At 41.9% G+C, this 20360-nt stretch overlaps 2 protein-coding genes across 2 annotated transcripts in view; one reads left to right on the forward strand and one right to left on the reverse strand.

Annotated features, from left to right (window-relative positions):
* Nucleotides 1–286: 286 nt before the first annotated feature.
* On the reverse strand, nucleotides 287–2525 carry tpbg (trophoblast glycoprotein). Its single transcript, XM_074654702.1, has one exon. It carries the CDS (start codon nucleotides 2038–2040, stop codon nucleotides 889–891), a length of 1152 nt encoding a protein of 383 aa, XP_074510803.1. The 5' UTR covers nucleotides 2041–2525; the 3' UTR covers nucleotides 287–888.
* A 3322-nt stretch (nucleotides 2526–5847) lies between these two features.
* Nucleotides 5848–20360, forward strand: part of ibtk (inhibitor of Bruton agammaglobulinemia tyrosine kinase) — a 31368-nt gene continuing 16855 nt past the window's right edge. The window contains exons 1-17 of the mRNA XM_074654703.1: nucleotides 5848–6007; nucleotides 6876–7779; nucleotides 7992–8088; nucleotides 9151–9275; nucleotides 10697–10807; nucleotides 11885–12055; nucleotides 12341–12458; nucleotides 12737–12917; nucleotides 14379–14502; nucleotides 14824–15001; nucleotides 15745–15898; nucleotides 16775–17159; nucleotides 17825–18081; nucleotides 18165–18251; nucleotides 18381–18463; nucleotides 18715–18752; nucleotides 20254–20350. Coding sequence (XP_074510804.1) covers nucleotides 7456–7779; nucleotides 7992–8088; nucleotides 9151–9275; nucleotides 10697–10807; nucleotides 11885–12055; nucleotides 12341–12458; nucleotides 12737–12917; nucleotides 14379–14502; nucleotides 14824–15001; nucleotides 15745–15898; nucleotides 16775–17159; nucleotides 17825–18081; nucleotides 18165–18251; nucleotides 18381–18463; nucleotides 18715–18752; nucleotides 20254–20350 — 2530 coding nt within the window. The 5' untranslated portion in view covers nucleotides 5848–6007; nucleotides 6876–7455. The remainder of the gene's footprint in view (nucleotides 6008–6875; nucleotides 7780–7991; nucleotides 8089–9150; nucleotides 9276–10696; nucleotides 10808–11884; nucleotides 12056–12340; nucleotides 12459–12736; nucleotides 12918–14378; nucleotides 14503–14823; nucleotides 15002–15744; nucleotides 15899–16774; nucleotides 17160–17824; nucleotides 18082–18164; nucleotides 18252–18380; nucleotides 18464–18714; nucleotides 18753–20253; nucleotides 20351–20360) is intronic.

A 20360-nucleotide genomic window follows, 5' to 3' on the forward strand; every position in this document is an offset into this window, starting at 1 on the left:
TTTGCAGACCTTTTACGTGCACAAAAAACTATACAAACACACTAAAGGAAAGGGCAAAAGCATAATAGGTTCTCTTTAACGAAAAAAGGCGCTTAAACCGTTGCAGTAGAGATAGTGTAAATGACGTTTCACGCATTGTTGAACTGGTTGACAACTGGAGTAAGATTTTGTGTTTGTCACATGGTTCATGCTGGCTGTGGCTCTGTCTTCAGGAATGAGTGTCTCTCCTGTGCTTTGGATCACACTCCTCAGTCTTAAAGATTAAAAGGTCCTCAGTCGAGACAGATACCAGCAATCCAGAGGCATTTTATTTAGCCGAATATCTTCACAGGAAGAAAAAAAAAAAAAAAAGAGCAATTACATCCACCTACTAAATCCAAAAACTACGCAATGTGCACAGTAATCATTCAAAAGAGGCATACTGTATATCACAAATTCACATATTATTAAAAAGAACAAACCCATAAACAAGCAGTAGAGCATTTCTCTGCAGCAGAGGCATAATGAGAAGGATGCAATGACCAGCAGTTTTCTTTCACTTAAACAGTCAATGTACTCCATACGTTTATCCTTTAGGAACAGTAAAAATAGAACATATCACTCTTTGCAACTCTCCAAAAAAAAAAAAAACCTTGACCATGATTCATTGTCCATGCAATGTTACACGGAAGTTGACATCACAGCTGCCAGGAACTTGTATTGGACATGCGGCAGAGGTTGAATGGAGGTCGTGAGAGGGGTTCATTGGGAACTTTGACAGATGTAAAATCTGAATAGCATCATGGAGAGGAAAAAGGGGAAATGGGAGGAAGACTTTCATGCAAATTTTAACAGTTTAAGTCATTTTAATATCTCACTGCGGGGTCCCAGACAGTGTCCCGTCCTCGCTCACACATCAGAATTGATGCTCAGGTTGGCCAAACGCGGGTCAGAGTTTATCTCATACCTGTAATGGTACCCCTCCATGTGGTCCCTACAAGCATCCCGGATGTTGTACATCCATCGCTTGATGCCTTTTCTGTTCAGGTAGAGCACCAGCAGGAATATAACGCCAATCAGGGCCAGCACCAGCCCCAGGAACACATAAGAGGTCTCCAGCACGCCCTCCATGTCGCCTAAACACTTCAGCTGTGACTGCTCGACCTGCAGGAGCGGCTGGCGTCTCAGGGCCACGGGGTCGGCGCAGGTCAGGTTCTGCACGTCGGTGACCCGAGTGGAGTTCTTCAGCCACAGCAGCATGTCGTCCATGAAGCAGTCGCAGCGCCACGGGTTCCCCGCCAGCCGGATGTAGAGGGCGGGCTTGAGGCTGAACTCTGCCAGGGTGGCGGCGGGCAGGTCCCTCAGGCTGTTGTCCCTCAGGTCAAGGTCACGCAGCGGCGGCACCCTCAGCGTCCCGTTCTGGATGGTGATGATGGAGCTGTTCTGCAGGCTGAGGTTGACCAGGTTGGGCAATCCGTCGAATATGTCGTCTGGGAGAATCACAAGGTCATTGTTGGACAGGTCCAAGACCGTCAGCTGGAGGAAGTGTCCACTCTGTAGGATGCTCAGGACCACATCTGTGGAGGTGTGATTGATTGATTGATGGAGGAAACACCTGCTGAGGTTCAAGAGCTGCACTTTGTTATCCTCAGGGAAAGCTCTTTCACTGAAATTCTGGATTCTGTTGTTGCTGAGGTCCAGCCGCACAAGGTTTGGCAAGTTGTCAAATACCATTGCATCCACAGACTCCATCTCATTCCCACTGAGATAGAGATCTGTTAACATCTGCAGGCGTGTTGGGAAAGAGTCCACGTCGATACGGGAAATGTTGTTTCCTGTGACGAACAGGAATTTGGTATTGGCCGGTAGAGAATGCGGAATCGCGTCCAACTCCTGGTTTTGGCATTTCACAGTTTGTGAGAAGCACAAGCATCTGTCCGGACAGCCGTGGCAGGACAGCACGACCATGAGGAGGAACAGAAAGAGCATCATCCCGGACATGTGTGTTCTCCCTCGGATCTCTCCGCGGTCACATCCGCACGACGTGCTCAACAGGCGCATCTTGGGTCGTACACAATGTGTGTGTGTGTGCGCAGAGACCGTGCGTAAAGATTACTTTACAACAATCCAGCCCCACTCACCGCCTGCTTCTTCAGCAAAGGGAAAGTTTTTTCCACTGGGTTTCCCGCCTTTGTCCTTTCGAAAACTGCTCCCAGTTCACACTCAGACTCCATATAACTACCCCCAAACCATCCTGGTGGAGGAGAAGTCTACGTTTCCATGAAGGCGATGTGGACGAAGCTCGCAAACTTCGAGGCTTTTCCTCCTCGTCTGTTTCCAAACCTTTAGGCTTTAACGATGTCTTTTATAGTCCCCGCAGAACAATCAAGTCCGATACAGATTGTAAAATAGGCAAATAAGTTATTCAGGCTGCTGGTTCCGAAAGAGACAGTCCTCCTTGTCTCCCATAGGTGCCATACTCCTCCATAGCCTCCTAGCCTACGTACTTCCAGCCTGCTGCTCTCCTAAACGGTGGGAGTCTGGAGGGAAAGACCAAACCCAGCAGCAGCACAGTGCACACCATTGGAAGGAGGGAGCGTACCATTTTCAGGCAAAAGGGGGGTGAACAGAAACTCTCTCAAGTTTCGTTCAGATTTTGATTCGAATTTTCCACTGATTTTTATATTAATTTTAACTTTATAGCTAAATATCTAGTTGTTAAAATCACAACTAGTTCCTAAAATGACCTGTAGCATACTAGTGATGAGATGAGCCCGGTGTGCCGGGGTCCAGGGACCTCTAGGGGTCTCTGAAGGAGCTCCAGTGACGTCCCCAGTACTGGATGTCACCCTAGGATGAGGCTGCAGCGGTCCATATATTACATTATATCTTCTGATCAGACATTTACAACAAAAGTGATGTTTTTTTGCAATCACATACGAAATCATTACCAACCACAAACAAATATTTTCAGATTGCATTTCCTAGAATAAGATATCTTCACATATCCTAATGTGTCATCACTCACCAACACAACAGCCTGTTCTCCCTCCTGCCCTCTGGTAGAAGATACAGGACCCCCAGGACTCACACCAGCAGAATGTGGAACTGTTTTTTCCCCCAGGCCATCAGACTCTTGAATAGATAATCCATACGACACTCTCTCACAAAGTGCAATAAACATGCAACACTTGAATCAATACAATATGTGCAATATATATATATATATATATATATATATAAAAATGCCTGTGCAATATTTTTATAGTACCCAACTCTGCTTCCATATTTATCTCACTGCCTCTTATACTGTATATATATATGTTCTTAATATGCCCTTGTACAAAGTATTTCCTTTTATTATTGTAATATAATTTATTCTTTTAATGGAGCTTGCCAGCTAAAAATATTTCACACGATTGTATTTGTATAACCGGCGTGACAATAAACATCTTGAATCTTGAATCTTGAACCTTGAATGTGGTTTGATATATTGGGCCTATCATATGATATGATATCGAGGCTAACCAAGTTCAACACAAGGCTGTGTGGAAAACACACACACATAGCCTAAAGGAACTGAAAAGCCAAAATAAAACTGGTAAAGGAAACACATCAATCATTGATCCACTGATAATGTCTCATTATCGAACCCATCATTTACTAGTAGTCATTTAGATAAGTTACAATCCCATCATTGAGGATTATATGGGTCTTTAAACCATACTCAATGAATGCAGGGAAAAAAAGACATTGTCAAGATTTATTGTATGTTAGCTTGTATGTCGACATAATACAGAACCACATAGACAACAAACTCAAAATAAGAGCAAAGGAAAGATGACTTGTAATCATTTGGATGAAGTTACCTGACTCAGATTTTACGGTTTAATCAAAATTGATTGGAGTGTTACTGGCACAAAGAAAAGTTTAGGAACTTCTGGATCTTACCAATGTGAAAGGAATACAAAATCGAGTTATTCTTTTTTTTATCACTTATTTTTTATTGCAACCATTATTGTAACACCAAGAAATGAGTTAGATATATCAAGTTTGTCCACATTAAAATTGTGTTTGGTCGTGCATCATTGACTCTTGCTGATGATAGTTCCAGGTATAGAAATATCCAAAAAGGCTCCGGAGCCAGTGAATACCTGAAATATCACGGGGAGAGTTCCAGCGCTGGACCACAATCTTCTTAGCCTGCCAGCCAGACTTTGCGTGTTTTGTCCTAAGGGAGAGATCTAGTTATTCTCAATACATTATGCAAAACTGCTTTTTGGCAGCTGAAAATTATTTCCTCAACCAAATGATAATGAAAAAGGAGCCTTCAACATTTTATAACATCAAGGGTTCAATAACATGCTATTATTTCAGAAAATATTGGAATGGTCAAATTCAGTATTCTTTTTAGGAAAGGCCTTGAGTGGTGACCTTGTGGTTGTCGGCTGTATTGTACTGCTGAGAAGCAAAAACTGTGGATGTGTTCATGCATGAACGTTGAGGGAAGGCATGCTCATCAATATGTCATATTTGGAAGCCCCCGGTGTAGATCCTAGTGTAACCTTAGCTTTACCCTCCTTTGACCCCTACCTATTCTTAGCCTGGGTCAGTGTGACAATCATCTGAGTAATTCCTTGAAACCTGGATCCAGGCTGAAAGTGATACTCCTCCCCGAGGCTATCTGTTGAGTATGAAACTATTGTAACTGACATGATGTTCTGGTGGAGGATCTACAGCTTTTAACATCCCCCGCATGTCTACTGTAGGTGTGGCATGCTCATGGGTGGAACATCTTTATTCTCTATTAAAGGAACAAACCATTATTTTGTCATCAGTGGCGGTTTAAGGTGGTCAGGGGCCCTATAGGTTACTCTTTGTATGGGCCCCCCACCCTTACTCATCACGCTTTTAGCATTACCGGAAAAAAGTAATTTAGTGCCACGTGTAAAAGCATGCTAGGAATATTACATGGCCCACACGAACACACTTGGGAAGCACTTTCATATACACAAACACACACACACACACACACACACACACATAGAGACAGCCTTTTATCTAAACTTTGAGATATCTAGTCAATTTAGGGATTTTCTTTAGTAGATATTGGTCATGGTGTTCTTTCAGCCGTTGTGGTTTTCGTTTTTGTGCTCTGTTCATTTTACCGCTCTTCTGTCCAGTAGTGACGTAATATTTGAAAACCAAATTGCTGATTGGGTGGAAGTGGCTCCGATCTACCCACATCAGCTGCTTAATTTTGTTCTAATGTTTCTTATGGTCCAATAGGGGTAAAGGGTGTTTTTTTCTTCTTCTCTGAAGTACATTTAAATAATTAAAACTAATATGGCCTATCTGGGACCCTTTCAAACATGGGGCCCCTAGGCTGCAGCCTAGGCCAGCCTGTGCATTAATCCACCCCAGTTTGTCATACTTGTACAGAAATTATTCTAAAACAACTTTTAAACCCTTTGTCTGCTTCTCTTGCTCCTAATTGCGTGTAAGTTGAAATATAGGCCAATTTTGTGATAATTTAAATGTCAATTAAGAGTGAATAGCATTGTAAATACATTTTAAATGATACAAGAAGTGTTGTCTTCTTGTATCATTTAACATTAATGTACAAGGTATTTAGCATTTTATATAACTAAGTTAATTTATCATGTTGTTTTCTAATGTGTTTTAATAATGTTATCATATTTATAATGTAAACCCTAAAATAAAAAAAATAAATTAAATTTCCTATGACATCATAGATACAGCAACAGCACACTCTGAGCTGCTACAAAACGCTCCCAAAAATCAACCAATAGGACACTGGGATATTCACGCCCTGGCCAATCACAAGTCTCCATATTACCGAAGGTCTTTTTTTACCTAACCTGCGGGGTTTCAGTTGTCCAGTCCTGTCAACATCTGCACCAGTGAAACAAGCTGCCAGCGTCTCCTATCATCAGTTATGACACAGTGGATGTACGTCGTTGATGCAACTTTCTTCATGTCCTCTTTTCTCTTTAACTAACGGAAGGTAAGAAATGATACGACGTTAATCTCCCTTAGCAACCAGCAACCAGCAACCAGCAACCAGCCCGCTGACGGCTAGCTCTGATCCCTCCATGCTAGCTGTCGCTGATGTGTCAGTCAAGCTAGCTAACGCTAGCTAACAACACTTGTTATACCTAACGTTATACATATCTATAGTTGCTTTTGCCCGAGGCTGGTGTCTAGTTAGCGGTCAGAATTGAAACTACATAGCACATTATGATGTAGCTTGACGTGTAACGTTATCCAGCTGGAGCACTACGAGCTACTGGGGTGAAGTAGCTAGCTAGCTAGCTAGCTAGCTGTCAGTGCTTCTGCACAGCCTGCTAGCAGGTTAGTCACACATGTGGGACATATGATGGTTTATCTTGTTATAATAAAGAAATGGGTTCACACTGGCTTCAACACCCGCAGTTATATCACGCAGAACCCAAATGGGGGGTTCAATGGGGTGCAGCCAACATTAGCAAGCTGATGGTATTCAGCTAACTTCTCCTGTTACATAATGCTGCTGTTTAGTCAACATGAAGGACTCCCCTTGTGAACGCTGATGCACTCTCTTCACATAAACATCATGTGTGCATTAAGTGTAACAAATGCAAAGTTTAAAGTTGCCTTAACCTTATTTGCACAGCGCTGTCAAATAGTTATCTATCAAACCAGTCAACTCAGCTGATCTGTGCTCTGCAAGTCTGTAATCAGGCCAGGCTTGCTCAGACCTTTGCACTTGCAGTTTTGGATCTCATCTCACTTCTGCATCCTGCACGCATAGCTGTACTTACATTTTGCAAGTACACAGAGTTTGAATATAAGCCATTGTCTTTCACTGATGACTCTCACATTTTCCTCCTCAGGTTCACTCTACAATTATGGAGTTTTGAAAAGGACAGTGAGAGTTTTGGGGGGAAAGGAGGCCTTTCCCCTCAAGTTTGATGGTTGGACTGCTGGACGAGAAGGTCAGAGGGTTGTAGAAATTTTTGCCTTTTGTAAATTATTTAGAGGAAAAACTATTTTTGCAAATGTACAATTTTTTATAAAAAAGCACAAGAGGTTTTGTATTTATTGAATTCTTGATGCCATCGTCATATGCTAAAAGCACCTTAGTTTGTGTTCAACTCTTGGTTGAAATGGTGGACTGAAACAAGTCGCAGAAAGGCTTTGGGGTCGCTAGGGTGCAGTGGAACCTCAACACAAGCACAATTCTAGCACTCCAAACCATCTCGACCTTTTGTTGACACACATTTTTTTGTACTTTTTCTTCTTGGAGGGCAGCTCTTGTTACAGTACACACTTAGTGACTGTTTTTGATTTTTTACATTGCATTGTATTGTTTTTGAGGGTATTGTTTTTGCGATTGTGGGTGTTGGGCTGTCAGAGGGACTTTGTAACACAAAAGAGAGGAGCGTTCATTGTGAAGATTTGGCGGCGGTCAGGATGAGTCTGGCACTGCCGGACTGCACCCCCAAATGCCGCTCACAGCGGCATGCAGACGAGGTGGTAGCGGCACTAACGGGTGGCTCTGAGGGGCAGCTGCGGGCCTTCTTGACCTCACACTGCCACAATGCGGCCACCTTGCGGGATGCTTTTGGTCGCACAGCCCTGCACCTGGCATCCTCACTGGGAAAGAAGACCCTACTAGAGTGGCTGCTGGAGAGTAAGAATGCTGACCTGTCAGTGAAGGATAAGGAGTCCAGCTGGACCGCTCTGCATCGCAGTGCTTTCTACGGACATATCCACTGTCTCATATCGCTGGTCAAGGTATGTATTTAACATGAATCACCAAACATGTGTATCGAGTTGTTCAGGGTGTTCCCATTTAATTGGTCCCATTTACCAAATTAGTCAAATAATGCAACAATATAGAAAGTAACCTGTGGTGCCATAAAAGGAAAAAATAAGATTATTCCTTGATTATTTTAAAGATTTTGACTTAACTTTGAATACATTTTTGTTTCTTGACATTGTTTCAGCATGGAGCACTTCTCTCCACCCAGGATAAGGAGGGTCTCTCTGTCCTGGACCTTACTATGAAGGACCGACCAACACATGTTGTGTTCAAAAACACCGGTAAGGAGAGCTGATGACTTCTGCACTTAAGGAGGACCTTTTATACTTTTGTGCATTTTCCCTTTTCTTTAGTGTGTTATATAGTTTTTGTGCATGTAAAAGGTCTGCAAAGTTACAAAGCCCAGAGTCCACGCCAAAGGGAGTTAGGCTGCATTCACACCATATCTGGCGGTGTGGTGAAAACGCAAGTTTTCCCATTAATTTTGAATGGGGGTAGTGTGTTTGGGCTGCGGTTGCAGGAGCTCAAAGAGAGTGTTCCAGACAGAGGGTGAAAAACGGTACTGCAGCACAGCCGGTATGAGAAAAATAAAGCGTTCTTTTAACATTAAAGCATGTAAACATATTCTAATAGAAACCTGAAATACAAGTATGAACCTGAAAATAAGCATAATACTGTAGGTCCTCTTTAAGTTCAGTTTGGATATCTGGTGCAACTTCATCTACTTCCTAGGTGCATGGAGGAGGGAAAAAGTGGGAAGAGTTGAAACTCCAGCAACACTTGTAGTATAAAGAAGAACTTTATAGTGAGACCCAACACGTCTGGGCTTGCGGCCTTCATCAGGGTCATCATACGCCACATTACAAAGAACATTTTTAATTTACATTGTTGTCATACATCAATATGATATTAGAAAAGAAACTATTGACTCTGAGTCACCAAGCTTATTAGCATCATGGTGACTCATCTGTGTAATGATGTATTTCACACTTGTACATGCATGGGATTTACCTCTCCCTGTGCTACTACATCACATGCTATTCTAGCCTTTATGATTTGTACTTTTCACATTATATAGAAAAGGATGTAGATCCCACTTTTAGCTTATGTTTATCTTCTATTTTATTTGACCCTTTTTAAATTCTATTTGAATGTGTCTTTCTATATTGCTTTGTTTCTTTTCTTAATGTTCTTTTACGTCTTATGTAAAGCAGTTTGAATTGCCTTGTTGTTGAAATGTGCTATACAAATATGCATTGCCTTTTTTATTGGCAGAAAAGACCAGTGGTTAAATCAAGGTTGTTGTGGCCGTGCTTGTAATTTTGTTTTCTTCCTCATTATAGACCCAACTGAAGTATACACATGGGGAAACAATACTAATTTCAGTCTCGGGCATGGTAATCAGGAGAGCCGACAGCACCCTGAGCTTGTGGATGTGTTTGCCAGGACTGGGGTTTACATCAAGCAGGTAGGCTAACAGCTCTCCAGGGAGTAATATGTTTTCCTACAGCATTGGGGCTTCCCTACCCTGAAAACTTCACTCGCATGTATCACACCAGTAATGACCTCATGCTTCAACTCTGTGCCAACATGTGTTGCATAAAAAAAAAAAAAAGCCAATGCACATGGGTACTCCAGATAAGGATCACCACCTGGGTAAACCAGCAAAACACTCCCTCCCCATAGGCCTGTATTACACAATCTTCTCTTCAGGGTAAATCAGCATTTGTAAAAAAAAAAAAAAAAAATGTTTCCTCCAAGGATGGCTCACACTTTATCAAGGTGAAACCACAGATGTATAAATATTGGCTTTGCTAGAGAGATTTAAATTGTACGTTTCATAAATGAACAAAGTTAGTGGTTATACAGCCTTGGCACATTATCAGGAGTATCAGGGGAAAAAAAGAATCTATAAGTAATGTTGTTTGACTGAGTCAAACAGAGGGCATAGTTGGTGTGTCGGTGTGGACTGATCAGCTTTGTCTTCTCATGTTTAGTCTTCATTTGTGACTTTGTTAAAGCCGGTTTGTGCATGGTTAAACCACGCTGTGAGACTGTGCCAGCCTGGCTACTGTTTCATGCATTTGTCATGTGGATGCTCTTAGTGTGATTAATATAGCTACTGGAACCAGTGCAACTACCCCCAGTGGTGTGCATAGCGTACACACCAGATGCTAGTTACAGTGGATTAAGTAATGACTGTGTTAGACATGTTGTCATTGTAATCAACTCTTAAGATGTATGTGGTTTGAATACTTATTAAGAAATGATTAATCTGGGCTTCAAGTCCCTGTATTATTGGTGTTTACAGAGGAAACCCCATGTTTGAGGGTTTTTTTTCTGACATGCAGGTCTTGTCATGCGGAGTAATTTCATAAAGCCTAGTGGGGGACAGATGGATCTGATTTCATGACCACACAATGACCCAGTGGCACTGCGTATAGTCTTTGTCTTCCTAGCCCAACCCGACAGGTGCCAGAGGTTAAATATTAATTCCACAATGACATGTTTTTAATTAAATGAACTACACTGGTGTGTATGCATGTGTGCGAATGTCCACATCAATGTGATACTTTGGGTAACATCCCTGCGCCCTATTGAAAGCTTGAGGGTTGCAATGTATTAGTAATGATGTTTGCTTTTCCACTTGTGCCCCAGCCTTTATTGGCATAGTGTTTTACTATCACTACAAGAGGGCTTGGCCGAGGGACATGGAAAGAGATGCATCGCAGCCTCTGCTATGAGGTCCAAATTATAATGACAAGAGCCTTAATCAGCACAAACTTCAGACTCTGTTTTTTTTTCTTTAAAATACTTAAAATACTAATAAAAATAAAAATCTGAAAAATGGCAATTATGTTCATGTTTAATGTTCTCTTCTCCCTGTAGGTGGTCCTGTGTAAGTTCCACTCTGTGTTCCTGTCTCAGAAAGGCCAGGTGTTCACCTGTGGACATGGGCTGGGAGGACGACTTGGCCATGGAGATGAACAGACTTATCTGGTGAGATTTGTTATAAGGGCATTATTTTGGTGTGGCAAGATTGGCCATATATTTTAAGGAGGACCCATTATGCGTTTGTGCTTTTTACCTTTCCTTTAGTGTGTTATATAGTTTTTTTGTGCATGTAAAAGGTCTGCAAAGCTACAAACTCCACGTTAAAGGGAGTTACTCGCCCCCACAGAAATACCGCTCCTGAACTGCCTGAAACGCCTCGCTTAAAGTCCTGTCTTTTCTTTTCAGACAGAGGGTGAATAGAGGTGCTGCCGCACAGCCGGTATGAGAAAAATAAACATTGAACATTAAAGCATGTAAACATGTTCTAGTAGAAACCCAAAATACAAGTATGCGCCTGAAAATAAGCATAATAGGTCCTCTTTAACATGCAAGTCGCTGCTGCAGGAAATGAAGTCAAATTGAGAAATTGAATAGAGGAACATACTGTCTGAATGTAAATGAGCTTCTTTTTGTAGGTCTATAGGTGATGAGAGTAAGGCAAGTGCCTCAGGGGGCTTTACAGTCTGTACAGGGTACGACACCCTCTGTCCTTTACAGTATGAGCCTCTCATCGGATGAGGAAAAAATATTTTAACAGGGAAAAAAATTAAAGAATCCAATCCAACAGTGGAGCTCTAACGGCACAGAGGAATAAGCTATATCAGGCATTGGATACACAGAGTTATTAGCAGGATCAATTCATTGTTGTTTTTGGTCCTTTTTATGGGATTTGTTGACAATAAGAAAATATAGTCACTAGACTTGTCCTTTTACATAAGCTCTCGCAGCAAATGAATTGAGCAGAGCAGAAAGTCACAGGGCTCCTGCTGTGACGGTGCCATTGGAGTGACAGAATGACTGCATATATTTATAAATAAGGCAATTTTATACACAGGGAATTGCCTGGGTGCTAAAAATTCAGGCATGGGATACTGTTATGAGTAAATGTAGAGGAAACTCTATAATATTCAATACCTTTCTATTGGTCAAACCCAAATAGATACCATTGAATGCTGATCATTGAGCTAACGTTTCTGTACACCGTTTTTATTTTTATTTTCTCCTTCTCGCTCCTCTCCACAGGTTCCTCGGATGGTGGAGGCTCTGATGTCCCACCACTGCTCCCAGGTGGCGGCAGCTAAAGACCACACCGTGGTGCTGACAGAAGAAGGCTACGTTTACACTTTTGGCCTCAACACCTTCCACCAGCTCGGTCTGGCTCCTCCTCCTGCCTCAGCTCATGTCCCAAAACAGGTGAGAGGCAGCAGGGAGGGTAACGGAAAGGGGCCGATGACATTTTGCGGTGCATGTAGTTAGCATTGTTTATGTGCCAAATGAGATTTTGGTTGTTTGTGAATGAAATGACAATGTGCCAGGACTTCTTCAATCTGCTCTTTGTTTTAAGTTATGCAAGTTTCTTTTTTTGAGATTGATTTAGTATTTTATACAACCAATACTTTGATAATTATCTTATCTAGAAGATCTTCAATTCTGTATGTACTATAGTTTCAATGTCCCTGTGATATGCTGTGTTTGTAGGTGTTCTCCAAGATGCTGAAAGGCAGGACAGTGATTGGAGTTGCAGCAGGAAGGTTCCACACCGTGCTGTGGACCAGGGAGGCTGTCTACACAATGGGACTCAATGGAGGCCAGCTGGGTAAGTCTCACTGAAATTTCAGCTAAAGCCAGTGTTAATGGCACTGCTTCTCAGATACTGAATGTGACTGAACAGTTATGGTGTTAAATTGGAGCAGATAACGGTGAGACCCACACCCTGTGGCACACCAACCATGCCAGAGTAAAAAATAAAGAAAAAGCTAATATTTTTTTAGCATGCAAGCATGACTAAATGATTGTGTTGTATTGGTAGAATGGTACAAATGTGTATTTATTTGTAACAGTATATTTTGTACTCCATTGTGTGTTGATGTCCAGGTTACTTGCTGGATCCTAATGGAGAGAAGTGTGTGACAGCCCCCCGGCAGGTATCAGCCCTGCACCACAAGGATGTCACCATAGCGATGGCAGCAGCTAGTGATGGAGCAACAGTAGTCGTGACTGAGAAGGGTGACGTCTACCTATTGGCAGACTACCAGTGCAAAAAAATGGCTTCAAGGTGAATGGGACAGTAGAACTTAAACCACTCGTTGTTACACTGCAAAAATAATCAAGACTCAATCGCCTTTTATTAAAAGACTCATGACAGTCACTCTGCTACAGCACACAAAATCAGCATGACCTCAGTTTAGTTTATTTCATTTTCCAAGTGTAATCGGAGCAATAAATGGAACAAACTGGTGCATAATACCACAATCTGAAGCTTGTCTCACCCACCAAATTACAAAACACATACTGCATTGATTTTTGTTTTTATTTAACCTTTATTTAAACCTTTTATTTAACCAGGCAAGTCAATTAAGAACAAACTCGTAATACACAATGGCGGCCTGGCAAAAGACAAAGCCTCTTCAGGGGAGGGGGTAGGGGATAAATAGAAATATCACAAGTTAAAAAGACAGCACTGGCATACATGACAAACATTTCATATCACAACAAGCATTACATGAAAGAAAAATGCAGACAGGCTCACAATCAACAGACAGTACCAGAGAAACAGTAGGCTATCAGGCAATACAACAACAAAACAAGAGTAGCAAGTAGTAAAGACAAACAATCACAGCAAGCTTTACATTTAACAGCAAGTACAACATAAAAATATGCAGACTAGTACACAAGCATCGGGCAGTAGCAGACAAACAGCATCAGGAAATACAACAACAGATCAAGAGTAGCATATACAAGCAGTAGGACAAACAGGCAAAGCAACACAGCAGCAGCCAGACAAGCAAACATGCAAGAGACAACAGTTTGCAGCAGACAAACAAATCTTAGGGAATATTATTGGGGTGGGAAACGGCTGCATGTATCAGCAAGAATGTCCATAATAGAGTTTTTGAAAGTAGGTTGTCTCCGATATCCAGCATCCCATTGCAGAAGTAGTGGGCACATTTCTCATTAAAGTACAGTATTCATTTGTAACTAACAAAAACCTGCATCTTGTGATGTCAGACAGAGCCAAAGGGTGCAGGTATTTGTCAGGCAAATGTAAAAAGATGTAATCTCTGTAAAGAATAAAAGGTTTTACTCTCTATATTCTTCCATGCTCATAAATTGATTGATAATGTGCAGCCTTTTCGAGCCACCAGAGGCTGTTCTGCATCACCTCCGGTATTCTAATCAGACCTAATTTGAATGGCAACTGATAGTAAATCACCCACTAAACTGGAAACTGTTATGTTATCTTTTTCTTTGGTTTGCATAGTGTAGTGCTGCAAATATCTGTTAGTTGGAAAGTGGGGCTAAGTGCATGCCTGTCTGTTTAAAAGGCAGTAACACAATGTTGGATTTACTTGAATGCAGATGTTCAAGATGTTCAAATGAGTGTCTTCCACCAAGATATGTAGATCTTGATCTGTTGGTGGACAAATTCATTGAAAAAGTATATTATACTAATGCTTTGAATGTGACACTTGGTGTTCTTTTTTTCTAATTATTGATTTTGATTGGTCTCTCTCAGGCAGCTGAACATCAGGAAGGTTCTGGTCAGCGGTGGTAATCTGGACCACCGTGTGGTTCCACAGATCCTGAACGAGGGAGGAGGGGAAAAGGTGGCCATCTTGGCATTAGATGAAGCTGGGAGGGTAAGTGCACTAAACTGTTATTTAGGCACATGGTGGAGAGAAGCTTTACTTAATAATTTGGCCTAAATCAATTATGAGATAATAAAACTGTACTTAAATCTCACTTCTCTGGCCGTGCTAACATTTAGAAACTGAAGCAGAATGTATGACATTCTTATTTGTACTTCCCCTATTGTTATCTAACCTATATGGTGCATTGTAGACTGTTATACAATCCCAAAGCAGGCTAGCCTATACAGGGTCCTATAGATGGAAAATGGTGACTAAGACTTGTCAGTGTAACTTTCCTTAAATTCTTCTCCATTTCCCTCCCTCTGTCAGGTGTTTTGCTGGCGGTCCTCCTGCAGCTCAGTGAGACAGTGCCGGTGGGCGTATGGGCGGCAGGTTTTCATGTCGGACATCGCCCTCAGCAAGAACGGCATGATGTTTGTGACTCAGGAGGGGGAGGGCTTCAGTGGCGTGTGGGCTGGAGAATATAAAAAGTACGGGGAGAAGAAAGGTGAGGCATTTAGGAACATGGTAGATTGAATCATAAAGTTGGCCAATGTTATGCAATTGTCTCAAACTTTTTAAATAGTTTTCATTGGACTTGTATTGACTAAACATACTCAAGCTTATTAGAGATAAAACGGCAGCACAAGTGTCCAAGGATAAGAATAGAGAGGAAAAACAACATTAAAAGTAGAGCCGGGAATCACCAGAGGCCCCACAATACGATATTATCACAATACTTAAGTCACTGCGATTTTAAACATTTTTCGATAATAAGTGTTGCAATTAAATATATTGCAATTTATTACCTTTTTTCAGCTGCAAATTATGCAGTTTATCAACATCTGTTTGATCTAATAAGATACAGTTTTCACTCTGTTCTCATCTCAGAGTTTTCATTCACATACCTTAAGGTCAGAGGTCAAGGGACCCCTTTGAAAATGACCATGCCAGGTGTTCCTCACCAAATTTTAGCGTAAGTTTGGAGCTTTATTAAGCGCTCTTCCCGACAAGCTAACATGTCATGGTACCAGTATCTTCACTCCAGCTTTAAGACTGAGCTTGCTACAACCTCTAAAAGACAGAATAGCAGCCAGGCCCGCCGTCGGATCGTTAAGAGGTTAAGAGGTTAATAGTTTATATAATAAAAGATCGATACTTGACGTCCGTGTATCAATACAGTTTCTTAAAATAGGTTTAAAAGAGTATGTTGATTTCGATTCTGATTTTACATGTTTCTTGTTATCTTAGAGGGCAGCGTGGAGGTTTGTGGCCATTCAGATGCTGTGACAGTGTATGAGCGAATCCGCTTGGAGAAACTCCCGTATGTCCACAGAGCTGTCAGCGTCACCATGGACTCTAAAGGCCGAAATTTTGGAGTGCTACAGTCCGACCCCAAAACAAGGTAGGATGCCTCCCTTGAAGCACAGAAAATGCTGCGCTCAATTGGGTACTTGTGTTCATAAAGCATATCTGTTCAGAGGATTCAAAAACAGAAGCTTAACTACATTCTGTGTATACAGGGTGTTTCTTGCTTTTTCCCTGATGGTCTGAATAAATCGCTAAATTTGCTGCTCGTTGCCTTTTCGAAAAAGTCGCTAAGAGGGACTGAAAAGTCGCTAAGTCACCAACACAGTTGGCAACACTGGTCTTGTGTTGTTGGTAGTTGCTTGGCTCTGAGGAAAATGGAAAGCGATCCGGTTGTCTTTGCGACAACAATAATACCACTTTGAAACACTAGGGGGGAAAAGTTGTCTAATGCCACTTTAAGAATGTTTTTACTTTTCTTTTCTGCTAACTATACTGTATGTTGGTAAAACATTAAGAAAGTTTAAATGGCTAAATAGTAAATGGCTGAAGAGCAACAAAGAATATTTATGAGATATAAAACATCCTCCTATCCTACGGGTCATCAGCATTTAACGGGTGATGGGAAGAAAAAAAAGACTTTAAAAGCATTATCTCCCCGGGGACTCGATAATGAGTTACCACAGAATGTTATGTTGGCACATTTAGCCGGTTGGGCATGACGCAAAAATAGTGGACTATTAATCTTATCGGGTTGCGTCTAATTGTCTTTATTTTTAGATCTCTTCCCTGCTGATAATATACACTGCTTTAATGGAGCCAGTGTTGCAGCATGGAAGCTTCTTCCAGTCAGTTGTCACAGATTAAACGTATTGTGTTTGGGTTCTTGATGTACGTGTTCTAAATGTTCATTTTTTTTTAATCATGTGAGTAATTATTGTACAATGACGCCCGTCCTGTGTCTTTAATCCAGCTTGTATGAGATTCCCAGCATTTCTCCGTCCTCCTTCTCCCAACACTTCCGGAGCCTTCTGGATGAGGCGGACGAAATGGACAGCATCCACGATGTGACCCTTCAGGCCGGCGATCGCACCTTCCCCGCCCACAAGTACATCCTGTCCATGAGGTCCGAGTTCTTCCGGAAGCAGTTCATGTCCGAGAGCTGCGGGGTCGATGAGGAGCTCGACGGAGAAGTGAGAAAGAGCGAAGATGCCGTGGGCTGCGATTTGATCATTTTGGAGAAGATCCCGGCAGACATGCTGGAATACGTCCTGCACTTCATCTACACGGACTCCTGTGAACTGCTGGTGCACGGGGCCCGGCCCAGAGTCTCAGGGGCCTTGATGGGACAAAACCAGGTGAGGGGAATAGAAAAAAGAAAGTGCTATTCATTTAAACTCTCAGTAACAGAATCCAGATATACAAGACTTCAATATATATATATATATATATATATAAATAAAGCGCTGTCAATCGATTATTTAATCACATGATCTTCCATAATTAATCGCGATTAATCGCACATTTTTTATCTGTTTAAAATGTACCTAAAAAGGAGATTTAAGTGGACAAATATGCTGCTTTATGCAAATGTATGTCTATATTTATTAGGTCAGAGGTCAAGTAACTCTGAAAATGGCCATGCCAGTTTTTCCTTGCCAAAATGTAGAGTAAGTTTGGAGCGTTATTTAGCCTCCTTCGTGACAAGCCAGTATGACATGGTTGGTACCAATGGATTCTTTAGGTTTTTAAGTTTCATGTGATAACAGTATCTTCACTCTAGCTTTAAAATTCGAAAGCTTGCTATAACCTTAAAAATGGCAAATTGCTGTAATGCGTTAAAGAAATTAGTGGCGTTAAAATGAATTTGCGTTAACGCGTAATAATGTTAACTTTGACTGCCCTAAATATAAACTATTGCTTGAGTCTATACAAAATATTTGCATTAGCCTTGAAGAGCAGAGCTTCTGACTGACCTGTGGTTATTTCATGAAGACCATGTTCCACTGTCTGTGTTGGCCAGGACTTCGAGCAGGACAGGCTTATCAGCAGCCTGCAGGACTTGCGCCTGAGAGGTCGTTCAGCCCTGGAGGTGTACCGCTCCCTTCCTCCTGCAACCAAAGGAGATGGTGACAAGGCCAAGAGCAAGTGCGCCAAGCCTGGCAAGAAGGGGAAGGGAGGCAAAGGTGACAAGGCCGGGGCCAACGAGGGAGGGGCCAACCCTGTGAAAACCTTACAGGGTGTTGCCAAAAAGCTGGGCCTGGGAGGCCTATCTGCACGGTGAGAGACCGAAAGTGTGCTCTAAACCCCAAGGCAAAATCAGATGTGTTGTTATTAATCATGCTTTCTTTATTCCTCGACAGACTGGACGGAGTCAAATATGAAAGTGGAAAGATCAATGTTATAAACAAGAAAACTGGCAACAAACCCAAATTCTACCAGAAAAAGTGGTGCGTCTATGAGTGAATATTATGTAAATAACAGCTGGAGCTTTAGATTAGATGGCAAATAATGAGTTTGTCATGAAAATGTAGATTTTCTGATATATATATATATCTGTCTTTTTTGTGTCTGTACAGCTCCTATCTTTGTGATGTTACTCTGAAATCTGAAGACGGGAAAGAGTTTCCATGTCACAAAAGTGTCCTCTGTGCGAGACTAGGTAAGGTCAGCCCATCATCAATGAATCAAATACACAGACATTCTCATTCATTCATACTGATGGAAAATGCACGGTTGTTATTTAGCACAAATGTGTATGTCAGACATCAGCACATGTGCCTCATGTCCCTAATAGTAAAAATATATTTGGCCCCTTTAAATAAAAGTGCACATTAAATTTGATGGCCATTAGAGTTTCGGAGTTACAGAAAGTCACAAATATTTTTACTTTTGTATCCGTCTTTTCTGCAGAATACTTCAATAGTATGCTTGGAAACCCCTGGATTGAGGTATGCTGTTTTTATGTCTTACAGCCTTAAGGCCAGAACACACCGTCGCCTAACAGTGCGCGTCAAAACACTGCCACTATTATTTTCTATGCACATCCCCCCCCACGTCAGTGGTGGCTAGGCGCGCGCTGGCGCTTCGCTTCACGCCACTGTCCTATTTCCAGCCCCGCCACCTGATAAAAAATATATTTTATATTCGACTTGCTCCCTGCTTGCTAGATCCTAGCTCTTCTTCTCTGCTCCCGTGGCAGCTTGACATCCGATCTCCTCAATCACCTCTTGCTGTAGCTGTCTCTCGTGTGTGTCAATGAATGGATGAGGAGAGACTAGTTGTTGAGGTTGAGAAATATCCTGAGCTGTACGACCCACAATGGCAAAAAAAGATATTGCCTGGCGAGCCATAGCACTGGAGATCGGCTCTTCAGGTGAAAAATCAAGTTAAAGTAGTAGTGGGCGTCCACACGTGATTAAAAGCTAAGGTGGAAGAAATGGCTGATGTTACTCGGATCTTTTTCTTTAGTAAAAGTAGTAATAAAAGTGTAAAAATACTCTGGACGCGCTGCAGCGCAATGCTTCCTATTGGACCTAGGGGCGCTGTTAGGCTGAGGCAGCAGTGTGTTTTCAGCTTTATTCATTAATCAGTGTTTCACTGGTCTAAATTAGGGCTGGGCCAGTGTAAACATTTTCAAACCGGTTTGATATTAACCCAAACACCGGACAAGTATACCGAATTTGACCATTAGATGTTGCACTTGACTCAGCAGCCGCTCCTAAAAGAGAATGAGAGTGTAGCGACTCCTGCAGTGTTAACGTGGCCTCATCTTGTTTTTCGACTCACCTCTTTTGTCGGCTTCAAATCCAAAATGATGCCATGTTAGCGCAGTTTCAGTTTTCTTTGAGACCAACTCTGCCATGACTCGTCTCTTTACCCTAGAAAAACACATGAACGTTTTATGAAACTAACATAACGTGCGCCGTGCGCATTTTCCCCCGACCCCCACTCCGACCTGTACTTGATCTACTTCATGGCACCGTTAGTCCGTTCATAAACAAACATAATATTATGTTAATCATGCTATCATATTGCTTATTACTGTAACAGATTTTATGTTAGTCCCAGTTAATTGTGTCCCTCGGGATCGCCGGAGAAATAAGGAGAAATAATCCAGCGTTTTGGCTGATGTTCAACTGGATGCTCCGTGTGTGTTTATTCTTTTCTTATAAAACCCAGTTAGGTGAACCTGAAGAGCCGGTTACATTATTAATGCAATACAAGTTGGATTTAGCGCCGTGACGCCGTCGGTAGAGGTTGGTTGCTGATGTAGGCTACTTTTTAATTTGCCAGATTGAAGTTTGCATAAAATCAAACTGGTTTAAGCTCGTACACCGGACTGAACCGGCAAAACTGGAAATCGAGCCTATTCTAGTCTAAATGCTTGCAATCGATTAGGTGGACGTAACCATACTGGTACTGATGATAATGTTGTCTTGCGCCCCTCAGGCCACATCCTGCACTGCACTGGAGATGCCCACCAGCTCAGAGATTCTGCAGGTCATTCTCGAGTACATTTACACGGATGAGTCTCCCACCATTAAAGGTAGCTTCTC

Source organism: Sebastes fasciatus, chromosome 12 (genome assembly GCF_043250625.1).
Source record: "Sebastes fasciatus isolate fSebFas1 chromosome 12, fSebFas1.pri, whole genome shotgun sequence".
NCBI lineage: Eukaryota > Metazoa > Chordata > Actinopteri > Perciformes > Sebastidae > Sebastes > Sebastes fasciatus.

What these genes read in the sequence shown, in the direction of transcription:
- tpbg (XM_074654702.1), bottom strand. Translation starts at nt 2,040, where the DNA reads ATGCGCCTGTTGAGCACGTCGTGCGGATGTGACCGCGGAGAGATCCGA.